The sequence below is a fragment of the Castanea sativa genome, chromosome 7, assembly GCF_040712315.1.
Source record: "Castanea sativa cultivar Marrone di Chiusa Pesio chromosome 7, ASM4071231v1".
In the NCBI taxonomy this organism is placed as follows: Eukaryota; Viridiplantae; Streptophyta; class Magnoliopsida; order Fagales; family Fagaceae; genus Castanea; species Castanea sativa.
Genome location: NC_134019.1, coordinates 36,769,052 through 36,789,156, shown reverse-complemented (window position 1 = coordinate 36,789,156; position 20,105 = coordinate 36,769,052). Strand labels below are relative to the sequence as shown.

Here is a 20,105-nt window from a genome sequence, read left to right as displayed (position 1 = left end):
ATAGAATTGGTTTCCGAATATTGCGCAGAATTAATGCTCTACTAATCTAAATTTTTGAGGTTAGAATAGTCAAGTTTTTCGACATTTGTAGAAGACTACCATATTATATTATTTGTAGACTTTATTTTTTAAATTGATTAAATGATATTGAAATTTATAAATTTCAATTCAAAGCATAGAATACTTTCATACCTAAAATTACAAAAATTCAAGCAACCACTTAAACACTTACCAAATACCGAGCCTCAAATCTCAAACTCTCATTTAATTATCTCAGTAAAAAGAAATCATTTGTAAGTACCGGCATATGGAGAATATGATAAAATAAATTTAAAAATGTTAAAAACATTTACATTTATAAAGATTTAATTTCCTTTAGCAAGGCTTCCACATTAAAAATATAGATAAAATAAAAATAAAAAACAAAAAAAAAACACTCTAAAATCATCATTTACTTTTACTTTTATTATTGTGGCTCATATCAATATTCACTAAATAGCTGTAAAAAAAACTATAAAGGAACTTATAAATTATAAGTTCTAAAACATTAAAAAAAAAAAAACAACTAATCTCATCAATAATCAACTAGAAGGTTTATTTCTATTTTTCTTAGTTCTAAAACAAAATACATTTTTGGCTTTCCCACACCAAACACCCAGATACCCAAAGCAATGAAAGCATTTACAAAACACATAACATCTAATCTTAACACCAAAACCCATAACATCTTACCTCAACACCAAAACTGTAATCCATCATCACTCAATAAAAAAAAACAAGCTCTCCTCCTTGGTTATAGCCAACTCATACAGGTTAATATTAGAAAGGATGACAAAGTTGAAGCTGTGGGGAGTAAAAGGACCCAAGTGGGCATATGGGCCTTTGGGCTGTAATGTGGAGGGCCGACCTGCTCCAGGATTAAACTCTATGAGTTGGCCCATACGCTGAGAGCCCGAGGATACAGCCGAGGGAGGGTTTCACCTCGGACAGATCCAAGAGAATTCAAGATTTTATTATAAAGGTCAAGGCACAACTCTGGAAAGACTAATGGATAAAAGGGGACATCCTGAATCTTTTAGATGCACCAGTATTAAAGAAAATATCAAGAGTAAAGGCTGCCACCTCCGCATTAAAGGCTCTGCACCTACCTCCCTGGCCGCATTAATGGGGAGGTGACCCCTGAGCAGTGAGGTGGAAACTTCTAGTCACTGTTCAAAAAGTATTAGGGAAGGAAGTATAAAAGGGGGGTAAAGGGCAAAGAAAAGGGGGCGCGGTAGCTAAGAAAGAAATTGAGAAATTGTAATCTTTAAGGAAGAAGTAGAAATAATAAAGAAGTAGTCCTCGGCTCGAGTTCGAGGAGATCCATTGCAATTATTGTTCGTTGTTTACCTGTATTTGTTTATAAAAGCCTGTTATCGAGCTCCCAGTACTTCGAACCTAGGTTTCAAGCCCACACTCTACAAATTTTATTGTTTAAGGCTCATTGGGCCTGAGCCCGTGATTGTCTTTGGGTCCAGGTGCAATTGTGCACTTACAATTGGCGCCGTCTGTGGGAAATCTAGTCTAGAAGAGGTAGGGATACTATGGCAGGCTTAGGTGCTCACCACGCAGAGTCACAGGGATCACAACCGGAGGATCATTTCGAGCGTCTTGAGCGTCGAAGGGATCGTGAGGGAAGTGTCCATACAGAATACCCAGGCGTTAGCCATACTCATGGTGGGGGTAGCACTACCCACGAGGAGGGTTCTAGGTCCATGCAGAGGGAAATTAATCGTTTGAAGAGGAAGTTACGCCATGCTAAACGCAGGTTTTCACCGTCCTCGTCTAATCCTTTCTCAGAGGAGGATAGGGGAGGTGGCTACAGCTCAAGGTCGCGCTCCCCCACCAGTGCAACGTCCTCCGGTGAGGAGGACGACCAGCCAACTCGCAGACGTAAGAAGCTTCGTTCTAGGGGCTTAGGCAACGATACTATGAGTAGGGCGTTGCACCAACTCTCCAAATCTCCGTTTACACGAAGGATTGAGAAGGGGAGGCTTCCCAGGAGGTTTACTCAACCCACTTTTACCATATACAATGGCCGGACTGATCCGGTGGAGCACGTGAGTCACTTTAACCAGAGGATGGCGGTGCACTCTCACAACGAGACCCTGATGTGTAAAGTTTTCCCCTCTAGCCTGGGACCCGTTGCTATGAGATGGTTCAACGGCCTTAAAGCGGGGTCTATAGGTTCGTTTAGGGAGCTTACTCGAGCATTTGCTTCGCGGTTCATTACGTGTAGCAGAGTACCCCGGCCATTGGACTCGCTGTTATTCATGACCATGAGGGAAGGGGAGACGCTGAAAGCATACTCCGACCGTTACTGGGAGATGTTTAATGAAATAGATGGCGACTTTGATGAGGTGGCGCTTAATACCTTTAAGGTAGGCCTTCCTACTGATCACGACCTGAGAAAGTCTTTGACTAAGAAGCCCGTCCGAAGTGTACGTCGCCTCATGGACCGTATTGACGAGTACAAGAGAGTGGAGGACCAACAGCAAGGAAAGGGTAAGGAGAAGGTTATCCCGCAGGAGAGAAGGGATTTCAGGTCGGACAGATACCATAATAACAGGCCGAGGAGAGATTATGTTGGGCAGTCCGGCTCGGCAGCACCTCAGGCCGTGAACACTGTGTTCCGAGAACCAGTACATCAGCTGCTGGAGAAAGTTCGTAAGGAACCCTTCTTCAAATGGCCTGGTAAGATGGCAGGAGACCCTGCGAAGAGGAATCAGAACCTTTTCTGCCAATACCATCAGGATGTGGGCCACACTACCGAGAATTGTCGGACCCTTTGGAGCCACTTGGAGCAGCTTGTCAGTGAAGGAAAACTGAAGCAGCACTTGTGCCAACCTGGCGGGCAGGGCAGTCAATCTGGCTCAAACAATCAGAGGAATAATTCATCTCGGCCGGCTTTAGGAACAATTAATGTTATTTTTGCTGCACCTGGCAGGACCGGTTCGGCTCCCACCAGGGTGATGGCAGTTTCACATCCTCAGGTCGAGGAGTCGGGCTACAGACCGAAGAGGTTGAAGCTAAATTTGCCCATCTTAGGGTTTTCCGAGGAGGATAAGGTAGGGACCATCCAACCCCATGATGATGCTCTTGTGGTCACTCTTAGGATAGGGAATTATGATGTGAAGAGGGTGATGATAGATCAGGGCAGCGGTGCAGATATCATGTACCCTGATCTATTTACAGGGTTAAGACTGAAGCTGGAGGATCTTACTCCCTATGACTCGCCACTTATAAGCTTCGAAGGGAGAGCTGTTTTGCCGAGGGGACAGATCCGTTTTCCCGTTCAATCTGGATCAGAAACGGTGGAAGTGGATTTCATTGTCGTTGATGCGTACTCTCCATACACGGCCATCCTTCCCAGACCTTGGCTGCACGCTCTGGGGGCTGTCTCCTCTACCTTGCATGTTAAAGTTAAATTCCCCTCGGGGGAATGTGTTGAGGAAATCCTCGGCAGCCAATCGGTGGCCAGGCAGTGCATATCGGCAGCAGTACTGCATCAGACAGAAGCCGAGCCTTCGGCTTTAATCACCAAAGACTTATAGCAGTTAATAGCTCCTGATTCATCTGGAATGGTGACAGGAGAGGAGACATATTATGAGGAGTTAGAAAAGTTTTCATTAGCCAAAGACCCAGAGAGGTTCTTTCAAGTCGGTATACTTTTGCCGCACCAAGAGAAGATGGAATTGTTAGAATTTTTGAAGGACAATATTGATGTTTTTGCGTGGGATCCTTATGAAGCTCCAGGCGTTGATCCGAGCTTCATTTGTCATCATTTAAATGTCAACCCAGCTATTGTTCCGAGAAGGCAGCCACCTCGGCGATCTTCTAGAGAACATTCTGAGGCTGTGAAGGAAGAGGTTCTTAAACTCAAGAGGGCTGGGGCTATCAAAGAAGTTTTCTACCCCGAGTGGTTGGCCCATACTGTTGTTGTTAAAAAGAAGAATGGGACATGGAGGGTATGTGTGGACTTTACTGATCTGAACAAGGCCTGCCCCAAGGATTCGTTCCCAATGCCTCGTATTGATCAACTGGTGGATGCTACTGTCGGACATCCTAGGATGAGTTTTCTGGACGCCTTCCAAGGGTATCACCAAATTCCCTTGGCATTGAAGGATCAAGAGAAGACTATTTTCATTACTCCAACGGGGAATTATCATTATAAGGTCATGCCATTTGGTTTGAAGAATGCTGGGGCTACCTACCAAAGGATGATGACTAGAATGTTTGAACAGCAACTGGGGAAGACCGTTGAAGTATATGTGGATGATATGGTTTTAAAGAGCAAAATAATACCCTTACACGTGAGAGACCTGGCTGACACCTTTCAGGTGTTAAGAAAGTATAAGCTGCGCCTTAACGCCTCAAAATGCTCTTTCGGCGTTGGGTCTGGAAAATTTTTGGGGTACATGATCACTCATAGAGGCATAGAGGTAAACCCAACGCAGGTTAAGGCTATTCAGGACTTGCAGCCTCCTCGGAACCCAAAAGAAGTCCAGAAATTAACCGGAATGATTGCCGCCTTGAACAGATTTATATCTCGGTCGGCTGACCAATGTCGTCCTTTCTTTCAGTTGTTGAACAAATGGAAAGGGTTCCAATGGATCGAGGACTGCGCGTTAGCTTTCCAACAACTCAAGCAATATCTTTCTCGGCCGCCCATTTTGTCTCGTCCCGAGGCGAACGAGGTCTTGTTTGCTTATCTGGCAGTGGCTGTCCACGCAGTCAGCCTGGTCCTTATAAGGAATGATGACGGGGTGCAAAGGCCGGCATACTACGTTAGCAAATCTTTAAACGATGCCGAGGTGCGTTATCTACCCTTGGAGAAAGCACTTCTGGCCGTAGTTCATGCCACGCGAAAGCTTCCTCATTATTTCCAGTCCCACACCGTGGTTGTCCTGACCCAATTTCCCTTCAAGGCAGTGCTACGTAGTGCTGACTACTCAGGCAGGATAGCAAAGTGGGGGACCGTCCTAGGGGCTTTTGACGTTAAATACAAGCCTCGCACCTCGGTGAAGGGTCAGGTTCTCGCTGACTTGGTGGCAAAGTTTACTGAACCATTGCTAGAAGAAACTCTAAAAGAAGCACACATGGATGGAAAATCAGTTGGAGTGATCACAACCGCAGTGCCCCCGGCTTGGAAAGTGTATGTGGATGGGGCTGCTAATCAGAGAGGGTCTGGTGTTGGACTTGTTCTAATGTCCCCTGAAGGAATTGTCTTCGAAAAATATTTAAGATTGGCCTTCTCGGCTACTAACAATGAGGCCGAGTATGAAGCAGTCTTGGTAGGCATGCAGATGGTACGTAGGATGGGTGGAAGGGCAATCCATGTGTTCTCGGACTCTCAGTTAGTGGTCGGCCAAGTCATGGGGACAATGGAGGCTAGAGACCCCAGAATGTAGGAATATTTGGCCCAGGTCAAACGTCAGCAAGCTGAATTTGACTCTTTTGCCTTAGCTCACATTCCTAGGAGTGGAAACACCCATGCAGACTCTTTAGCCACATTGGCAACATCTTCGGCTCAGGGTTTGCCCAGGATTATCCTTGTGGAGGATTTGCTAAAGCCAACTCTTACCCCCATCAATGTGGCTCGCGTCCATCTAGTAAGGCTTGGACCTAGTTGGATTGACCCGGTCGTGTCTTTTCTTAAGAACGACATCATTCCCGAGGACAAATCGGAAGCAGATAAGATACGTCGAAAGGCGCCATGCTTCTGGTTTTTCGAAGATCGGAAACTGTAAAAACGATCCTTTTCAGGACCGTACTTGCTGTGTGTGCACCCTGACTCGACGGAAGCACTTCTGGAAGAACTGTATGAAGGGATTTGTGGCAGCCACATTGGGGGAAGGTCCTTCACCCACAAAGCTTTGACTTAGGGTTATTGGTGGCCCAATATGCAAAGGGAGGCACAAGGCTACGCCAGGAAATGTGATCAATGCCAGAGGTTCGCCCCTAACATCCATCAACCTGGAGGAGTTCTTAACCCCCTTTCCAGTCCTTGGCCCTTCGCACAGTGGAAATTGGACATAGTGGGGCCATTTCTGAGGGCAGCAGGTAACAAAAGATGGCTGCTTGTAGGAACGGATTACTTTACTAAATGGGTCGAGGCGGAGCCCTTGGCAAACATTAGAGATGTTGATTCCAAGAAGTTTGTGTGGAAGAACATCGTCACTAGATTTGGAATACCACATACACTTATATCAGATAATGGTGTCCAATTTGACAGCAAAGCTTTCAGGAAGTATTGCGGTGACATGGGTATCATAAATAGGTACTCCACCCCAGCTTATCCTCAGGGAAATGGACAAGTCGAGGCCGTTAACAAGGTCATAGTCAACGGGCTCAAGAAGAGGTTGGACGATGCGAAAGGCAGATGGGTAGAAGAGCTCCCTCATGTTCTGTGGACGTATCGGACCACACTGCGCAGGTCCACTGGAGAAACGCCATTCTTTATGACTTATGGAGCCGAGGCGGTGATACCTCTAGAATCTGGTTTTCCTACCCTAAAGACGAGCTCTTTTAGCCCAGAGAATAACAAGGGACTCCTGGAGAAAGGTCTTGATTTACTTGAGGAACGGCGCGAGACAGCTATGGTCCAAATGGCTTATTATCAACAGAAGCTAAAACGAGGATATGATGCCCACGTGAAGCTAAGGCCACTTGCACCTGGTGATCTTGTGCTAAGAAAAGTTGTGGGCACCTCTAAGAACCCAGCTTGGGGTAAACTAGGACCCAACTGGGAAGGCCCCTATCGCATTGTTTCAGTAGCAGGCATAGGGTCATATCGGCTAGCTGACCTAGATGAAAGAATTGTACCACGCCCATGGAATGTAAATAATCTTAGAAGGTATTATTATTAATAAAATGTGCTTTTGTCAGTTAACATTTCAAAGTTATGAGTACCTCTGACGCATGCAGTTACTATTCTTAAGAATCAAACAGAAACTTGGTTAAGTGTCGTCCTCGGACCACAAACCTTGTGGAAATTGATATCTTGTCACTTGTTAAACAGAACCTTAGTTATGCCGGGTCCTCGGACCTCCTACTTTGGGAAAATTAACATTTGAAGTTACTATTCTTAAGAATCAAACAGAAACTTGGTTAAGTGTTGTCCTCGGACCACAAACCTTGTGGAAATTGATATCTTGTCACTTGTTAAACAGAACCTTAGTTATGCCGGGTCCTCGGACCTCCTACTTTGGGAAAATTAACATTTGAAGTTACTATTCTTAAGAATCAAACAGAAACTTGGTTAAGTGTCGTCCTCGGACCACAAACCTTGTGGAAATTGATATCTTGTCACTTGTTAAACGGAACCTTAGTTATGCCGGGTCCTCGGACCTCCTACTTTGGGAAAATTAACATTTGAAGTTACTATTCTTAAGAATCAAACAGAAACTTGGTTAAGTGTCGTCCTCGGACGACAAACCTTGTGGAAATTGATATCTTGTCACTTGTTAAACAGAACCTTAGTTATGCCGGGTCCTCGGACCTCCTACTTTGGGAAAATTAACATTTGAAGTTACTATTCTTAAGAATCAAACAGAAACTTGGTTAAGTGTCGTCCTCGGACCACAAACCTTGTGGAAATTGATATCTTGTCACTTGTTAAACAGAACCTTAGTTATGCCGGGTCCTCGGACCTCCTACTTTGGGAAAATTAACATTTGAAGTTACTGATCTAAATAATCAAACAGCAACTTGGTTAAGTCTTGTTCTCGGACCGTAAACTTGATTAAAGTTAATTTCTTATTGCGTCTGGAAATTAGTGCCTTACTGTTTGTTAGATCGGATCTTAAAACTCTATATCTTTAAGTGTTAAGCAAATTTATGTAAGGAATGGTCCTTGGATCTTACATCCTACTAAAAACAAAACCACACATTATAAGGGTTTAACCGTTATATGAGGTCTTTTTTTTTTACCAAGGCATTGTTTAAAATATCTCAACCCTGTCATCTGCTGTTAAGTTTTTAATACTAAAACATGCGAATGACTGCGTGGAGGTTATGATTGTGTAATACTTGGAGTTAGATTTGTTTGTTCTGTCCCTTTTTGACTATGTACTAATGGCAATCTTTATGACAAATACAAAAAGAATAAAGTAAAACGGATGCAACATAGGTGAGAATCAAATGAAATTGTTCTTCATTAATCATTCAAAATATACATTACATATTTAATTCAAATATGGAAAAAGAGAAGTCCTAAGCTAGGTCCTAAGCTTTTGGAGGGGGGTCTTGCTGAGAAGTGCTGGTGGCCTCGGTCTTTCTCAACTCCAGCTCAAAGGGAGACAGCACTTGCTTTCCTTTGTCTGCTGCCTTTGTTGGAGGGACGTTGGACTCCACATTTTGGCTCAGGTCCTTCTCGGCATCCCCGTCTCCTTCCTTTTCTTTATTGGAACCCGAAGGTTCTGTAGGATCTAGAATTAGCTTTGGGACCATAGGAGGAAGAGCAGGAAGAGTTGTTTCAGGGGTAGGAGTAGCAGCAGGAGCCTCTTCAATCTCCTGTATCTCCAGGGGAAGCCGAACATTCTCGGACTTCCTCAGATCCGAGGATAGAGGAACTCCTACTACGTTCAGAGCTTCCCCCTAGACCTTTTGACAGTACTCCCAGCACAAGGCAGCAAAGGCTTCTGTCAGTTGCTCCTCGGTGACCGCTACCCCTTCCTCATAACTCGCCTGCTTGGCGGCTTCTAGAGAACGATGGAATGCGCCGGCTTCCTCCTTCATTCGCGTAAGTTCCTTCTCCAAATCCGAGCGCTCCCTTTGGGCTTGGGAGAGCTCGTCATCTTTTTCACGAAGAAGCTTGCGCTGCCCTTCTATCTGGGTCTTCATGGTCTTCAGGTTCGCTTCGGCCCCATTTATCTCTCTCTTTAGCTCAACCACCTCCGAGGTAAGCTTCTCATTTTCAGCAAGGGCTGTGCCCAAGGACTTCTCAGTCTCCAGCCTGATTTCAAGCTCAGTTCTGGCCTTCTTTCGAGTGTCTTCTATAAATTTCTCGGCTACGAAGACTTCCTGAATGGCCTGCAATAAAGTGCGAGGAAGTCAGATATAGCAAGACACTTATGAATAATCTGATATTGTTAAAAGTGGAATCTTCCTAAAAGGGTTAAACTTACCAGCGCTAAATCCCTTTTTAAAGAGAGGAATAGTTGTGGCTGGCTCATTTTTTCCAAGGTTTCCATGTCCTTGGGCAGCAGAAGAGGGCGCTCCAACACTTCGGCCAAGTGGTGGGCATGGCCTTGTTGAACCGCCCTTATACTGGATTGGCAGGAGATGGGTGCACCGTCCAGCCTTAAGTCAGGGGACCAGGTGGCCGGTGCTCGGCACACTTCGGCCACGTCCCTGATCTCCCCGCTTTCAAATGAGCGGGCCCTGCCTTTGCCTTTATCCAGCTTCTGCTGCTGAACGGCTGGCAGTTGTTGTCGCGGTTTCTTTGGTTCCTTGCTGCCTGTCCCCTCGGCCTCCCCCTTTCTTTTCTTTTTGGGATCCTCGGCTGGAAGTTTTGGCTCAGCTGGAGGAGGGGGAGGTGGTAAGGATGAAAGAGCTTGGGACCCCCCCGTCTTTCTCTCAACAACCTTCGCAGCTCTATTGGTTAGGAGACCCTTCATCCTGTCCATATCCTCCTCGGATTCGTCCTCTGGTTGGGCAACGACTAACCCTGCAATTCCAGAAGCCTCAGTGGCTTCTTCTTCCTCGTCAGAGAGTACGACGAACTAGTTCCCTCGAGGTCTTTCGTTGTCTTCAAATTGGAACTGTTCTATCTCCTCGTCTAGCGTGTGTGAAGAAGACACCTGCTCTTCTGGAACAACGGTTGCCTGAGAGTGCACGGCGAGGGGAATTGCCGCTATGGGCTGTGTGTACAAAATGGTGTGAGGGGCGTCAGGGAGATCGTGGTCGTCCAAAAAGTGGGGCCGGGCTACGTTTATCTTCCTTCGCCTTCGGTCACCCGCGACTATGGCGTTTTCTATCTCCTGGAAGTTCGACAAAATCGAAGTGTACCCTAGAATCATATGAGCAGCCCTGAGTTGTAAATCCTCGCTGACAAACACCTCAGAGTGCAGTACTCGGTTGAGATCTGCAACGTTGCAGTGGCTTAAGCGTGGGCGCACGTGTTGCTTATCTGTAAAAGAAGACACCAAATCAAATGAACATGGTCAGATTCACACAACATATAATAAACCTAAATAAACATGAATACATGTGAATACGCATTTTTGTGAGTGTTAGAGGAGTTTGTGTGGGGGGAAGGTTAATCCTAAGGTGTCGCACCTGGATCTCCCCACTCAACTGGGCAGTGGAGGCCGTCGTGCCAGTTCCCAGAGACGATCAGGTAGTCATCCTTCATGCCTTTGTTGGATTTGGGCAGACAGGAGATTAGTCTAACGACGCTAGAGCGGGATTTAATGTAGTAACCTACTTTGGAGAGTTTATGGGACTCGTACAGAAAGACGACGTCGTGCCAGGTGAGGTTTAGACCCATTTGCTCGTTTAGAGCATCGACGCTACCCAAAACTCTAAAAACGTTTGGGAGGCACTGATCGGGACACAACCGGTGGTTGCGAAGGTACTCCCTAGTTACAGGCTTCATTGGGAGGGTCATCCCACCCTCTACAAAGGCTATCATTGGGATGATAACCTCTCCCTCCTTTCTAGAGCCGGCCACGGCTTCCGCCGGGCAATATTTTAAACCTACATCGCCGAGAATGTGATACTTGGCTCTGAAGCCTTCCATTCCAGCGGCGGTATCAACTAGACATTTAAATTTTCCCATCAGAGAGGGGCGAAAGACTAAACTCTAAAAGGGAAAAGGTCTACAAGTATAGCTGAGGACAAGATCCGAGGAGAAAATGTTAAGAAAAGGAGAATCAAAAACTTACGAATCTCAAGTTGTGCAGAGTTCCACGGTTTTCTGCAGGTAAAGTATGTTTACTGATGTTTTGATGGGATTAGTCCCTGATGAATTAAATGAAGGCGCAGGTTCCCGAAGCGTCATGGTGTGCGGAAAGCGGTCTCGAAATTATATTTGTCCCGCCCAATTTTTCGTGAAATAACGAGGACCGCTGGATGCACATCTCACCGTTGAACGTGGGGGACAAGGTGTAACTCATAGTAATAAATGCGCGCGTTTCTGAAAATAAAACCGCCAAGTGGCGTTTTCTGGAACGCGAAACGGTTTCCACACGTGCAATCATTCACATAGTAAGCAGAGTTAGTTCTCATCGGATCAAAACCCTAATTTTCTCCTCGGATATTGAAAATTAGAGTTTTGAGGGGCTATTGTGGGGAGTAAAAGGACCCAAGTGGGCATATGGGCCTTTGGGCTGTAATGTGGAGGGCCGACCTGTTCCAGGATTAAACTCTATGAGTTGGCCCATACGCTGAGAGCCCGAGGATACAGCCGAGGGAGGGTTTCACCTCGGACAGATCCAAGAGAATTCAAGATTTTATTATAAAGGTCAAGGCACAACTCTGGAAAGACTAATGGATAAAAGGGGACATCCTGAATCTTCTAGATGCACCAGTATTAAAGAAAATATCAAGAGTAAAGGCTGCCACCTCCGCATTAAAGGCTCTGCACCTACCTCCCTGGCCGCATTAATGGGGAGGTGACCCCTGAGCAGTGAGGTGGAAACTTCTAGTCACTGTTCAAAAAGTATCAGGGAAGGAAGTATAAAAGGGGGGTAAAGGGCAAAGAAAAGGGGGCGCGGTAGCTAAGAAAGAAATTGAGAAATTGTAATCTTTAAGGAAGAAGTAGAAATAATAAAGAAGTAGTCCTCGGCTCGAGTTCGAGGAGATCCATTGCAATTATTGTTCGTTGTTTACCTGTATTTGTTTATAAAAGCCTGTTATCGAGCTCCCAGTACTTTGAATCTAGGTTTCAAGCCCACACTCTACAAATTTTATTGTTTAAGGCTCATTGGGCCTGAGCCCGTGATTGTCTTTGGGTCCAGGTGCAATTGTGCACTTACAGAAGCTAAGTAGGTGTCATTGAAAAGTTAAAGATAAATGACATCATTCTTGGTCAGAATGTATTTGATAAGATGGCATGAAGGGTTGTGAGCTATAATTTTTTATTTAAATTACCTCTTGCAAGAAAATGATCCCACAAACAAACAAATTAATTGTTCAGTATGAAATAACATTAAAAAAAAAAGAATCATTAAAAAAAAGATATGACCTTCGATTGTTCCCCTCTCAAGGTCCCGTTCTTATACGTTACTCGCCCATCCGCTATTGAAAACACCACTTTCCTTCCTTCCATTATTTTCATATCCGTAATAGTGCAAAAAGAAGGAAGGTCAAATGCCAAGTTGTTCAAGAATAGTGTAATATATATAAAGGAATAGAGGTACAAGAGGTTTATCTTGAAATATTGAACCAAAAAAAACAAAGAGTCTTACAAAGAATCCTTATTCTTTAATTGGAGAAGTCTTGAAACATTGAACTAAAGAAACAAAAAGTCCCTATTTTTTTCAAACATTGATCTTTTGTTTTGGTAAAAATAAAATAGTAGGTCCCACACTTGAATTTATTGTTTGGTTGATGTTCTCTAAATATAGTTTTCAGAAAATTGTTTCCTATTTTCCCTCTTCAAAACAGGATTTGAAAACAATTAGGAAGATGTTTTCAAGATACATAAAATGTTTTTAATGGAATAGTTGTAAAAAAAATTGAAAGTAGTAAATCCATAGATTTGTTCGAACTCTTGTATCTCTTAAATTAAAGAGTTTATTTTTATCACAAAAAATTCACAAGCTTCAAATTTGAAGCTTATCATTAAAATTTATAATAAAAAAAAAAGTAAATAAGCTACATTCCCTTATCATTATCCAAAACAAAACAAAAATTAATCTACGCATTACTTTTAGTTATAAAAAAAATATCAAAAAGTAAGATAAAAATGGTCTCCCAAACATCTTTTTGGTTTTTAGTATTTTGAAACTTGTTCTTAAAATTGAGAGCCAAGCATGTATAATGTAAAAATTATTATTTGAAAACTAATTTCAATTTTAATTTTTTGAAAAAAGTTCATGTTGTTTTGAAAACAAAAACAAAAATCCTCCTACCAAAATAAATAACCAAAATATAAATTTAAGTGCCTCATTTTAATTTAGTTATTTTGATATTAAAAATTACTAAATTGTATATTTAATATTTTTGAAAAATAATATTATATTAATTACAAGCTTTGGTATCTTGCATATTTATGTCTAAATTGAATACCAATTCACCTTTTGTCTTTTTAAGTTTATCTTCATTTTTTTTGTCTATTCTTTAATATATTTACTTATATTTTTAAATAAATTAAATATTAACTTAAAGGTTGTACCCATGAACAATTATATCACTTCCTTAACGTTCTGATTCTAAATATAATTCTGAAAATTTTGAGTAAGAGTATGGGATTGAATCATTTTTATTTTTATTTTGAACAGGATTATATGTTATAATGTCAAAATTTATAAATCAACAATAGATTAGCTCAAAACAAAATGAATTTAAAAAGAATAGAGTTGGGCTGAAGCCCAAATGCTGCATACACTCTCCTATTTTGGCCCAAAGAAAAACTTATATGTTTCCGTATTTATTCTCTGGATTTCTGTGTTTATGAATTTATACGAATGATCAAGTTTTGTAGTGATGTATCAAAAAAAAAAAAAAAGCTAGAGAGGGATTTGAGAATGGGGGATAACTACTTGTTGTGTGGATAAGGATATCTTCATCAAGTTTTTTTTTTCCAGATAATTGAAATTAAATACAAACATAACTAATTAAGGATCATTTGACCGGGGAGTGTTAGTTGTAATTAAGGATATCATGTAATATTTGTGATGACAATGTATATTAGATTTTTTTTTTGCTAAAAGTTTCAGTGTGTCTTAAAACTAGTTTGAATTAATTTAAAATAAATAAAATAAAATAAAAAAACCCTCATGTGGATTAATGATCATTGAGGGACCAGTGGACATATATTAGACTTATTAGTCTTTGTTTTTATTTTTGTAATAAAGGAATTTCATTAAGAAAGGCATGCACTCGGTGCCTTTCATAATACATACCCATATTATCTAAAAGTAACAAAAGAGCCACATGACTACATGAGTAGGGGGATTATCAAAAACTAGCTTCACCACTTGCTCTGTGTGATGAGGCTTTTTTTTTTTTTTTTTTTGTGGTTTAATATCAAAATTTTCTAGAAAATAAAAGAGAAAGAAACAACTAAAAATCATACAGAACAATTAAAATCATATGAGCAATAAAACGGTAAAAGAAAAAAAAATTTTAAAGATCGAATTACCTTATAGGAAAGGACTACTCCTTCCTATTTATTAGTAGTATAGATTACTAAATCCTGTTTTTGCATCACGCCCTTTCTTGCCAGAGCATCGTTTTTTGAACTTCTCATAAGGCATATAACAGCATTAGCATCAAGTTCAAGTTTTTATATCAGTGCTTAATTGTCTTCATTAGTATTCTCCCGAGAAGTTCCTTGCAATCATCAACAAGGCAAATTCTCCTAGACATTCTTTTGAAATTTTCACAAGGCATATCACATACATTAGTCAATACTAAATAGCTTAATATGCATAATCTTATCTCGTTGCATTACAAAGGTATTCAAACCTAGCTACGATACCCACTACCAAGAATCTTATTATAAGAATGTGTATGCCTTTGTAAACCAATTTGTTATATGATAGCTCGTGAGGGAAACCACATACTACAGCGGTACAGCCTATAGGTAGCGGACTTTGTGGCATGGATTAGCTGCATCCAATCTCTGGATTTTTGTCCATGATAGACCGCCTAGAGCACTCAGAAATAGCCAGAATAAATGAAAAATGACAGACAAATAAAGAAGAACGACAATCCTTACAGGCCCGATGAAGGCACTGAAAGGATGAGAACCCTAAACAAAAGAAACTTCTATTATATCGAGAGGTGGGAGTGTGTTATGAACCGAAAAATTAAAATGATATTTTTCCACATGCATAAATACATTTGATGACTAATTTTCTGCTTGCTTCATCCATATTTTTCCACATGCATAAATACTAATGAGGAGATAACGTCATCACAAAAATCTCCTAAAACATAGCATCAAACTCTTATTGAAATTTAAATACAATCAAATTATTGTCCTAATTTTAAAATCAAAAGTCTCTAATTTACTAATTTTTCTATTATACCCCTATTTTATTTCCAGAAGTTTAATACAACAAACACTTAAAAATCCATATAATTTGGGTACCTTTTCTTTTTAGTTAAGTTATTAGAAAAGAAAAACTCTTAAAATATAAATAAATAAACAAATTACGTTGCGCAAGAAGAACAATTTTTTTTTTTTTTTGAGAATGAAAGAACAACTAATTAGAATTGGCATTGTACACGCTATTCTCATCCAATAGAGTTTGTATTTTAGGAGTATTGAGGTTTTTTTATTTGATCAAAAAGATAAGTTAGAACTTTTATTTGAATATGATAATAAATTATGTCCCATTAAAAAGTTGAATTTTCTAAACCAGACCAACAATTTGAAACTAAGATAGTACATAATTGGCGCTAAATTGTTAGATTAGCCTAAAATTAACTAAGCTGTAATGAAACTTGAAGTCTAAATCATAATCATAGTTGTAGTGTGATTGTTTCTCATATTGCATTAAATAATGTACACTAAAATATTTTTTTGAAGGATTTTATACATGCTATGTCATAAGTTTGTTCTCTTACTCTTCCAAACCTTTAGCAAACCGTTCTTCTCTTTTGTTGTTACCACAATTAGAGCCATTCATATCCAACCAAACACACTTAACACAGCCATTTGCCAATTATTGTTTTCAGTTTGAACCACCTTAAGCAACATAAAAATAATTCGATCTCTACCAATTTGGATACCATTTTTACATTTTTGGAGTTTCAATCCTATATTCACTCTAGCTATGGAAAACTTCTTTCCTCTAAAGTATCATCCTATGCTTCAACTCTCATACGCATTACTCATAGTTTCAAGCATTCCATTTGCTTTCTCTGAGATCAGGAACGCACGCATTGTCGATGACTCCCGAGAGAAGATCACCTTTCAGACATTCGGGTTCTTACAAGGCGGTCGCGTCTCCATTTCCATTAAAGATGTCTCATGGAAATCATCGAATCACAAGGCACAACTAAACACTTCTTCCATGGGATTTTACCTTTACAACTCTTCAGCTTTTGCCCAGCTCTATAACTTGTCCTCCCCCATCAATTTCACCATAAGTTTCTGCATTTTGTCTCAGTATGCTAAGCTTTTATTCACTTTTGAAAAGCTCACCACCAACTCAACCTATAATTTTTCCACACCCATTGATAAACCTGAAGAATACACCTTGTCTTTTGTTAACTGTCAGCAAGAATTTGAAGTGTCAATGGATGTCCACACAGAGATGTACAATTTACGAAATGGTCAAAAAGATTTCCTTTCTGCAGGCACAACCAATTTGCCAATGCTCTATTTTATCTTCTTTCTCATATATACAAGTTTTCTCATTATATGGGTCTTCACATGCATCAAACAAAGACTAATTGTTGACAAAATCCATATAATTATGGGTGCATTGCTTCTCTTCAAGGGGTTCAAAATGATATGTGCTTTTGAACAATATATATACGTGAGAAAAACTGGTACTCCACATGGTTGGGATGTAGCATTTTATGTATTTGGGTTCTTCAAGGGTATAATGCTTTTCACAGTCATTGTACTCATAGGCACTGGGTGGTCTTTCTTGAAACCTTACCTGCAAAAGCGAGAGAAGATTGTTTTGATGATTGTAATTCCATTACAGGTTGTGGAGAATATAGCTTATGTTGTTTTGGAGGAAACAGGTCCAGCAATACAAATGAAGGATTGGTTAAAATGGAAACAGATTTTCTTCTTGGTTGATATAATTTGTTGCTGTGCAATATTTTTCCCAATAGCTTGGTCAATTAAAAGCTTACGAGAAGCATCCAAAACAGATGGCAAGGCAGCTAGGAATGTTGAAAAACTAATAATGTTCAAGACATTGTACACGGTTTTGGTGGGGTACTTGTATTTTACAAGGGTTTTTGCAGTGATGATTGGTGCTGTATGTCCTTATGAATATAAATGGGTTCAGGATGCCATAACAGAAGCTGCAAGCTTGGCTTTCTATGTGTTTCTTTTCTCTAACTTTAAGCCGATGGAAAGGAATCCATACTTGGAGATTGATGAAGAGGAAGAGATTGCAGCAGGCAGGTTGCTCGAAGAAGATGACACATTTGAACTCTAGGCTTTGAGCTGGTACGTTCACTACTATATTGTCTTGTCTCTCCCAGTTATATAGTGGAATGAGCTTCAACATTCAAGCTTCTTGAGAAACAAGGAGAGGAGATAATCATATTCCATATTTCGAGTACAATCTACTCATGTTCAAGGCTCCTTTCATAAGCCCGGTGTTGTCTTCTAAAACTAAAACTATTGTACTTCCTTAGTATGTATATTCTTAAAGGCTCATTTATGTTGTTCTTTCACCCCCCCCCCCCCCCCCCCCCCCCCCAAAAAAAATAAAAAAAACAAGTATTGTTAACCAATGCCTTGAAAGGCACATGTTAAGAGCACTAAATACTTAATGATGAACATTAATCACATCTTAAATTGCTTGTCAATACTTCATGGGTCCAGCTAACAAGTATCTAAAGACAAGAATTAAAATTGAGTTATTTATTATAATCAATCAGTTTTTTGAGTGTAGTTGCACGTCAATCAGTTAAAGAAATATTTCTTTATGTACTTTGTTACTTTTCAATGTAGTTTGATCCATGAAATTCCTCATTAACGAATTCCTCATTAAGGGATGTGCGAATGCACTCATTACCAAAATTTAATAAATTTTATTTAACTTATTTATTAACAAGTTAATGAAAACAATTCAATAAATAAATAAATAAGTTGATAAGAAGCAAAAAGTCATGTGTTAAAAAAAATTAGCTGATAAAATAATAGTAAAAATATTTTTGAAAGTAATACATGTGACAATTGGGCAAGATATCCATTTAACACAATCACAACTTTTAGAACTTAACTTTTTTATATATATATAGTTAACTAGTCGCTAACCCGTGCTATGCACAGGAACCTATTTATTTGTGAGGTAGACTAAAATAATTTTATAAATCTTAAATTGATTAAGGAACTACATCATTGCATAATTTGCTCTTGTATGACTTCAATTTGTGTTACAATATGATGAAGAAGCTTGAACATGCAATTACTTACAAAAAAAAGCCACATTTAGGATAATATTAATATAGGATTTATTTAATTTTTTTTTTATCAGTGTTTGAGTTTAAGTTTAAGTTAGACTTGTTAGAGAAATAGAGTTTCACTTCTTGTTAAATTTGAACTAAACAAAAAATATATATTTAAAAAATGATGAACTTGAGTTTAAGTTGGACTTGTTAAAGAGATAGAGTTTCACTCCTTGTTAAATTTGGACTAAACAAAAATAATTTTATTTGAATAAATTGATAATTTTATTTAAATATTGTACTAATATAAAAAATTGTAAGAGTTTCAAAAGTTTCGGTTATATATATATATATATATATATATATATATATATATATATGATTTTACGTTTAAGCGGATTATGTCAAATGCAACTTGAACAACATAACCCAAATCAACCTGAGCCCAATTTGAATATTAGACAAGTTAGAGTTGAATTTTTTTTAGGCCATAGGTGGACTTGGGTTGAAATTTAGGATTAAAAAAACACAACCCAAATTAAATTTGACTAAATTAGGGTCGAATGTAGCCTATTTACTTTCTGTATCATAACAATATAGTTGAAAATGCAGTAAATTTTCTATTTTTAATATATATAAAAATAAAAAATAAAATCCTAGAAATTTTAAACTATTGGGCCTGCATTCCACTATCCCATTTGTCAAAACCAACCATCCTTATCGGGCCAATTGGTTTGTTGGGCCCATCATGATGATGAACATATCTATCTAAAAATTGCTGCTACTTACCAATAATTGGTATAAACGGCGTCGCTTGAGTAAATATCTTTTTTTTTTTTTTAAGGATTAATCTATCAATTCACAGCCAAACTTTATCCCCAAAAAAAATCACGTGCCAAACTTCCACTTCAAGCAATATAGAATTGTATTTTGTTAGCCTTCTGTTTTTAATAGAAATTTTTATATATTGGGCCCTCTAACTTTGATTAAAATTCAATTAATTTCTCTTACTTTATTTTCATTCAATTCAGTCCTCTAATTTTTAATTTTGTTCAATTCAGTCATACATTAGAATTAGTCAAAATTACACCATTAACTTTCAACTTAGTTTAATACAAACTTCATTGCTTTGGGTCCTTAATGGATCAATTTTAACAAATATTAACTGAATGGATGAATAAGTTAGTTAGCATTTATAATTGAACAAAATTTAGATATAGTATTTTAGGTACTGTTCCTTAGGTGCCCTTTTTAAGATTCAGTCACGTGGCTAGTTAACTAAAAAATACACTTCTATGCCATAAAAAAATTCATGTGACAGAATCTTAAAATGAAAACCTAAGAAACAGCACTTAAATACTATACCTAAGTCTTACCATTTGTAATTTACCTTAAAAATTATAAGTCTAAGGGTCTGTTAAAAACTGAAAATGAAAATACTGTAGCAAAATATTTTTTAAATGTGTAAATAGTACGGTAGGACCCATTTTCAATGAAAAAGTTGCTGAATATTGAAAATTGTGGGTCCCATGAACAGTGCACAGATGCACTGTTCACAGTAAAAAGTCAACAAGTGCGCTTGAAAAAAAAAAAAACTGCAAAACGCGCGGCTTGAAAACGCAGACGCCAAAACGCTCTATCCAATCACATTTAAAGCTTCTTTCCCAAGAAAATTTTAGATGATTTCAACCATCTGAAATATACAAAATCCAATCCACGTGTCAACAAACTATTGACCTACCCCATGAAAAGTCAAAAGTTCTTAACTTTGACTCTGACCATAAATGCTTATACCCAATAATTCACAG

The 20,105-nt window shown here is 39.3% G+C and overlaps 1 protein-coding gene and 1 pseudogene across 1 annotated transcript; one reads left to right on the top strand and one right to left on the bottom strand.

Annotated features, from left to right (window-relative positions):
• Positions 1 to 8,778, bottom strand: part of LOC142644401 (3-ketoacyl-CoA synthase 4-like) — a 32,661-nt pseudogene extending 23,883 nt beyond the window's left edge.
• A 7,214-nt stretch (positions 8,779 to 15,992) lies between these two features.
• LOC142642846 (protein CANDIDATE G-PROTEIN COUPLED RECEPTOR 7-like) lies at positions 15,993 to 17,339 on the top strand. The gene is made up of 2 exons (XM_075817275.1): positions 15,993 to 17,213; positions 17,247 to 17,339. The coding sequence occupies exons 1-2, from the start codon at positions 15,993 to 15,995 to the stop codon at positions 17,337 to 17,339; spliced, it is 1,314 nt and encodes a 437-aa protein (XP_075673390.1).
• The last annotated feature ends 2,766 nt before the right edge of the window (positions 17,340 to 20,105 follow it).

What these genes read in the sequence shown, in the direction of transcription:
- LOC142642846 (XM_075817275.1), top strand. Translation starts at nt 15,993, where the DNA reads ATGGAAAACTTCTTTCCTCTAAAGTATCATCCTATGCTTCAACTCTCA. An exon ending in TAACAGAAGCTGCAAGCTTG is followed by an intron (nt 17,214 to 17,246) that starts GCTTTCTATGTG and finishes TCTAACTTTAAG; the next exon opens with CCGATGGAAAGGAATCCATA.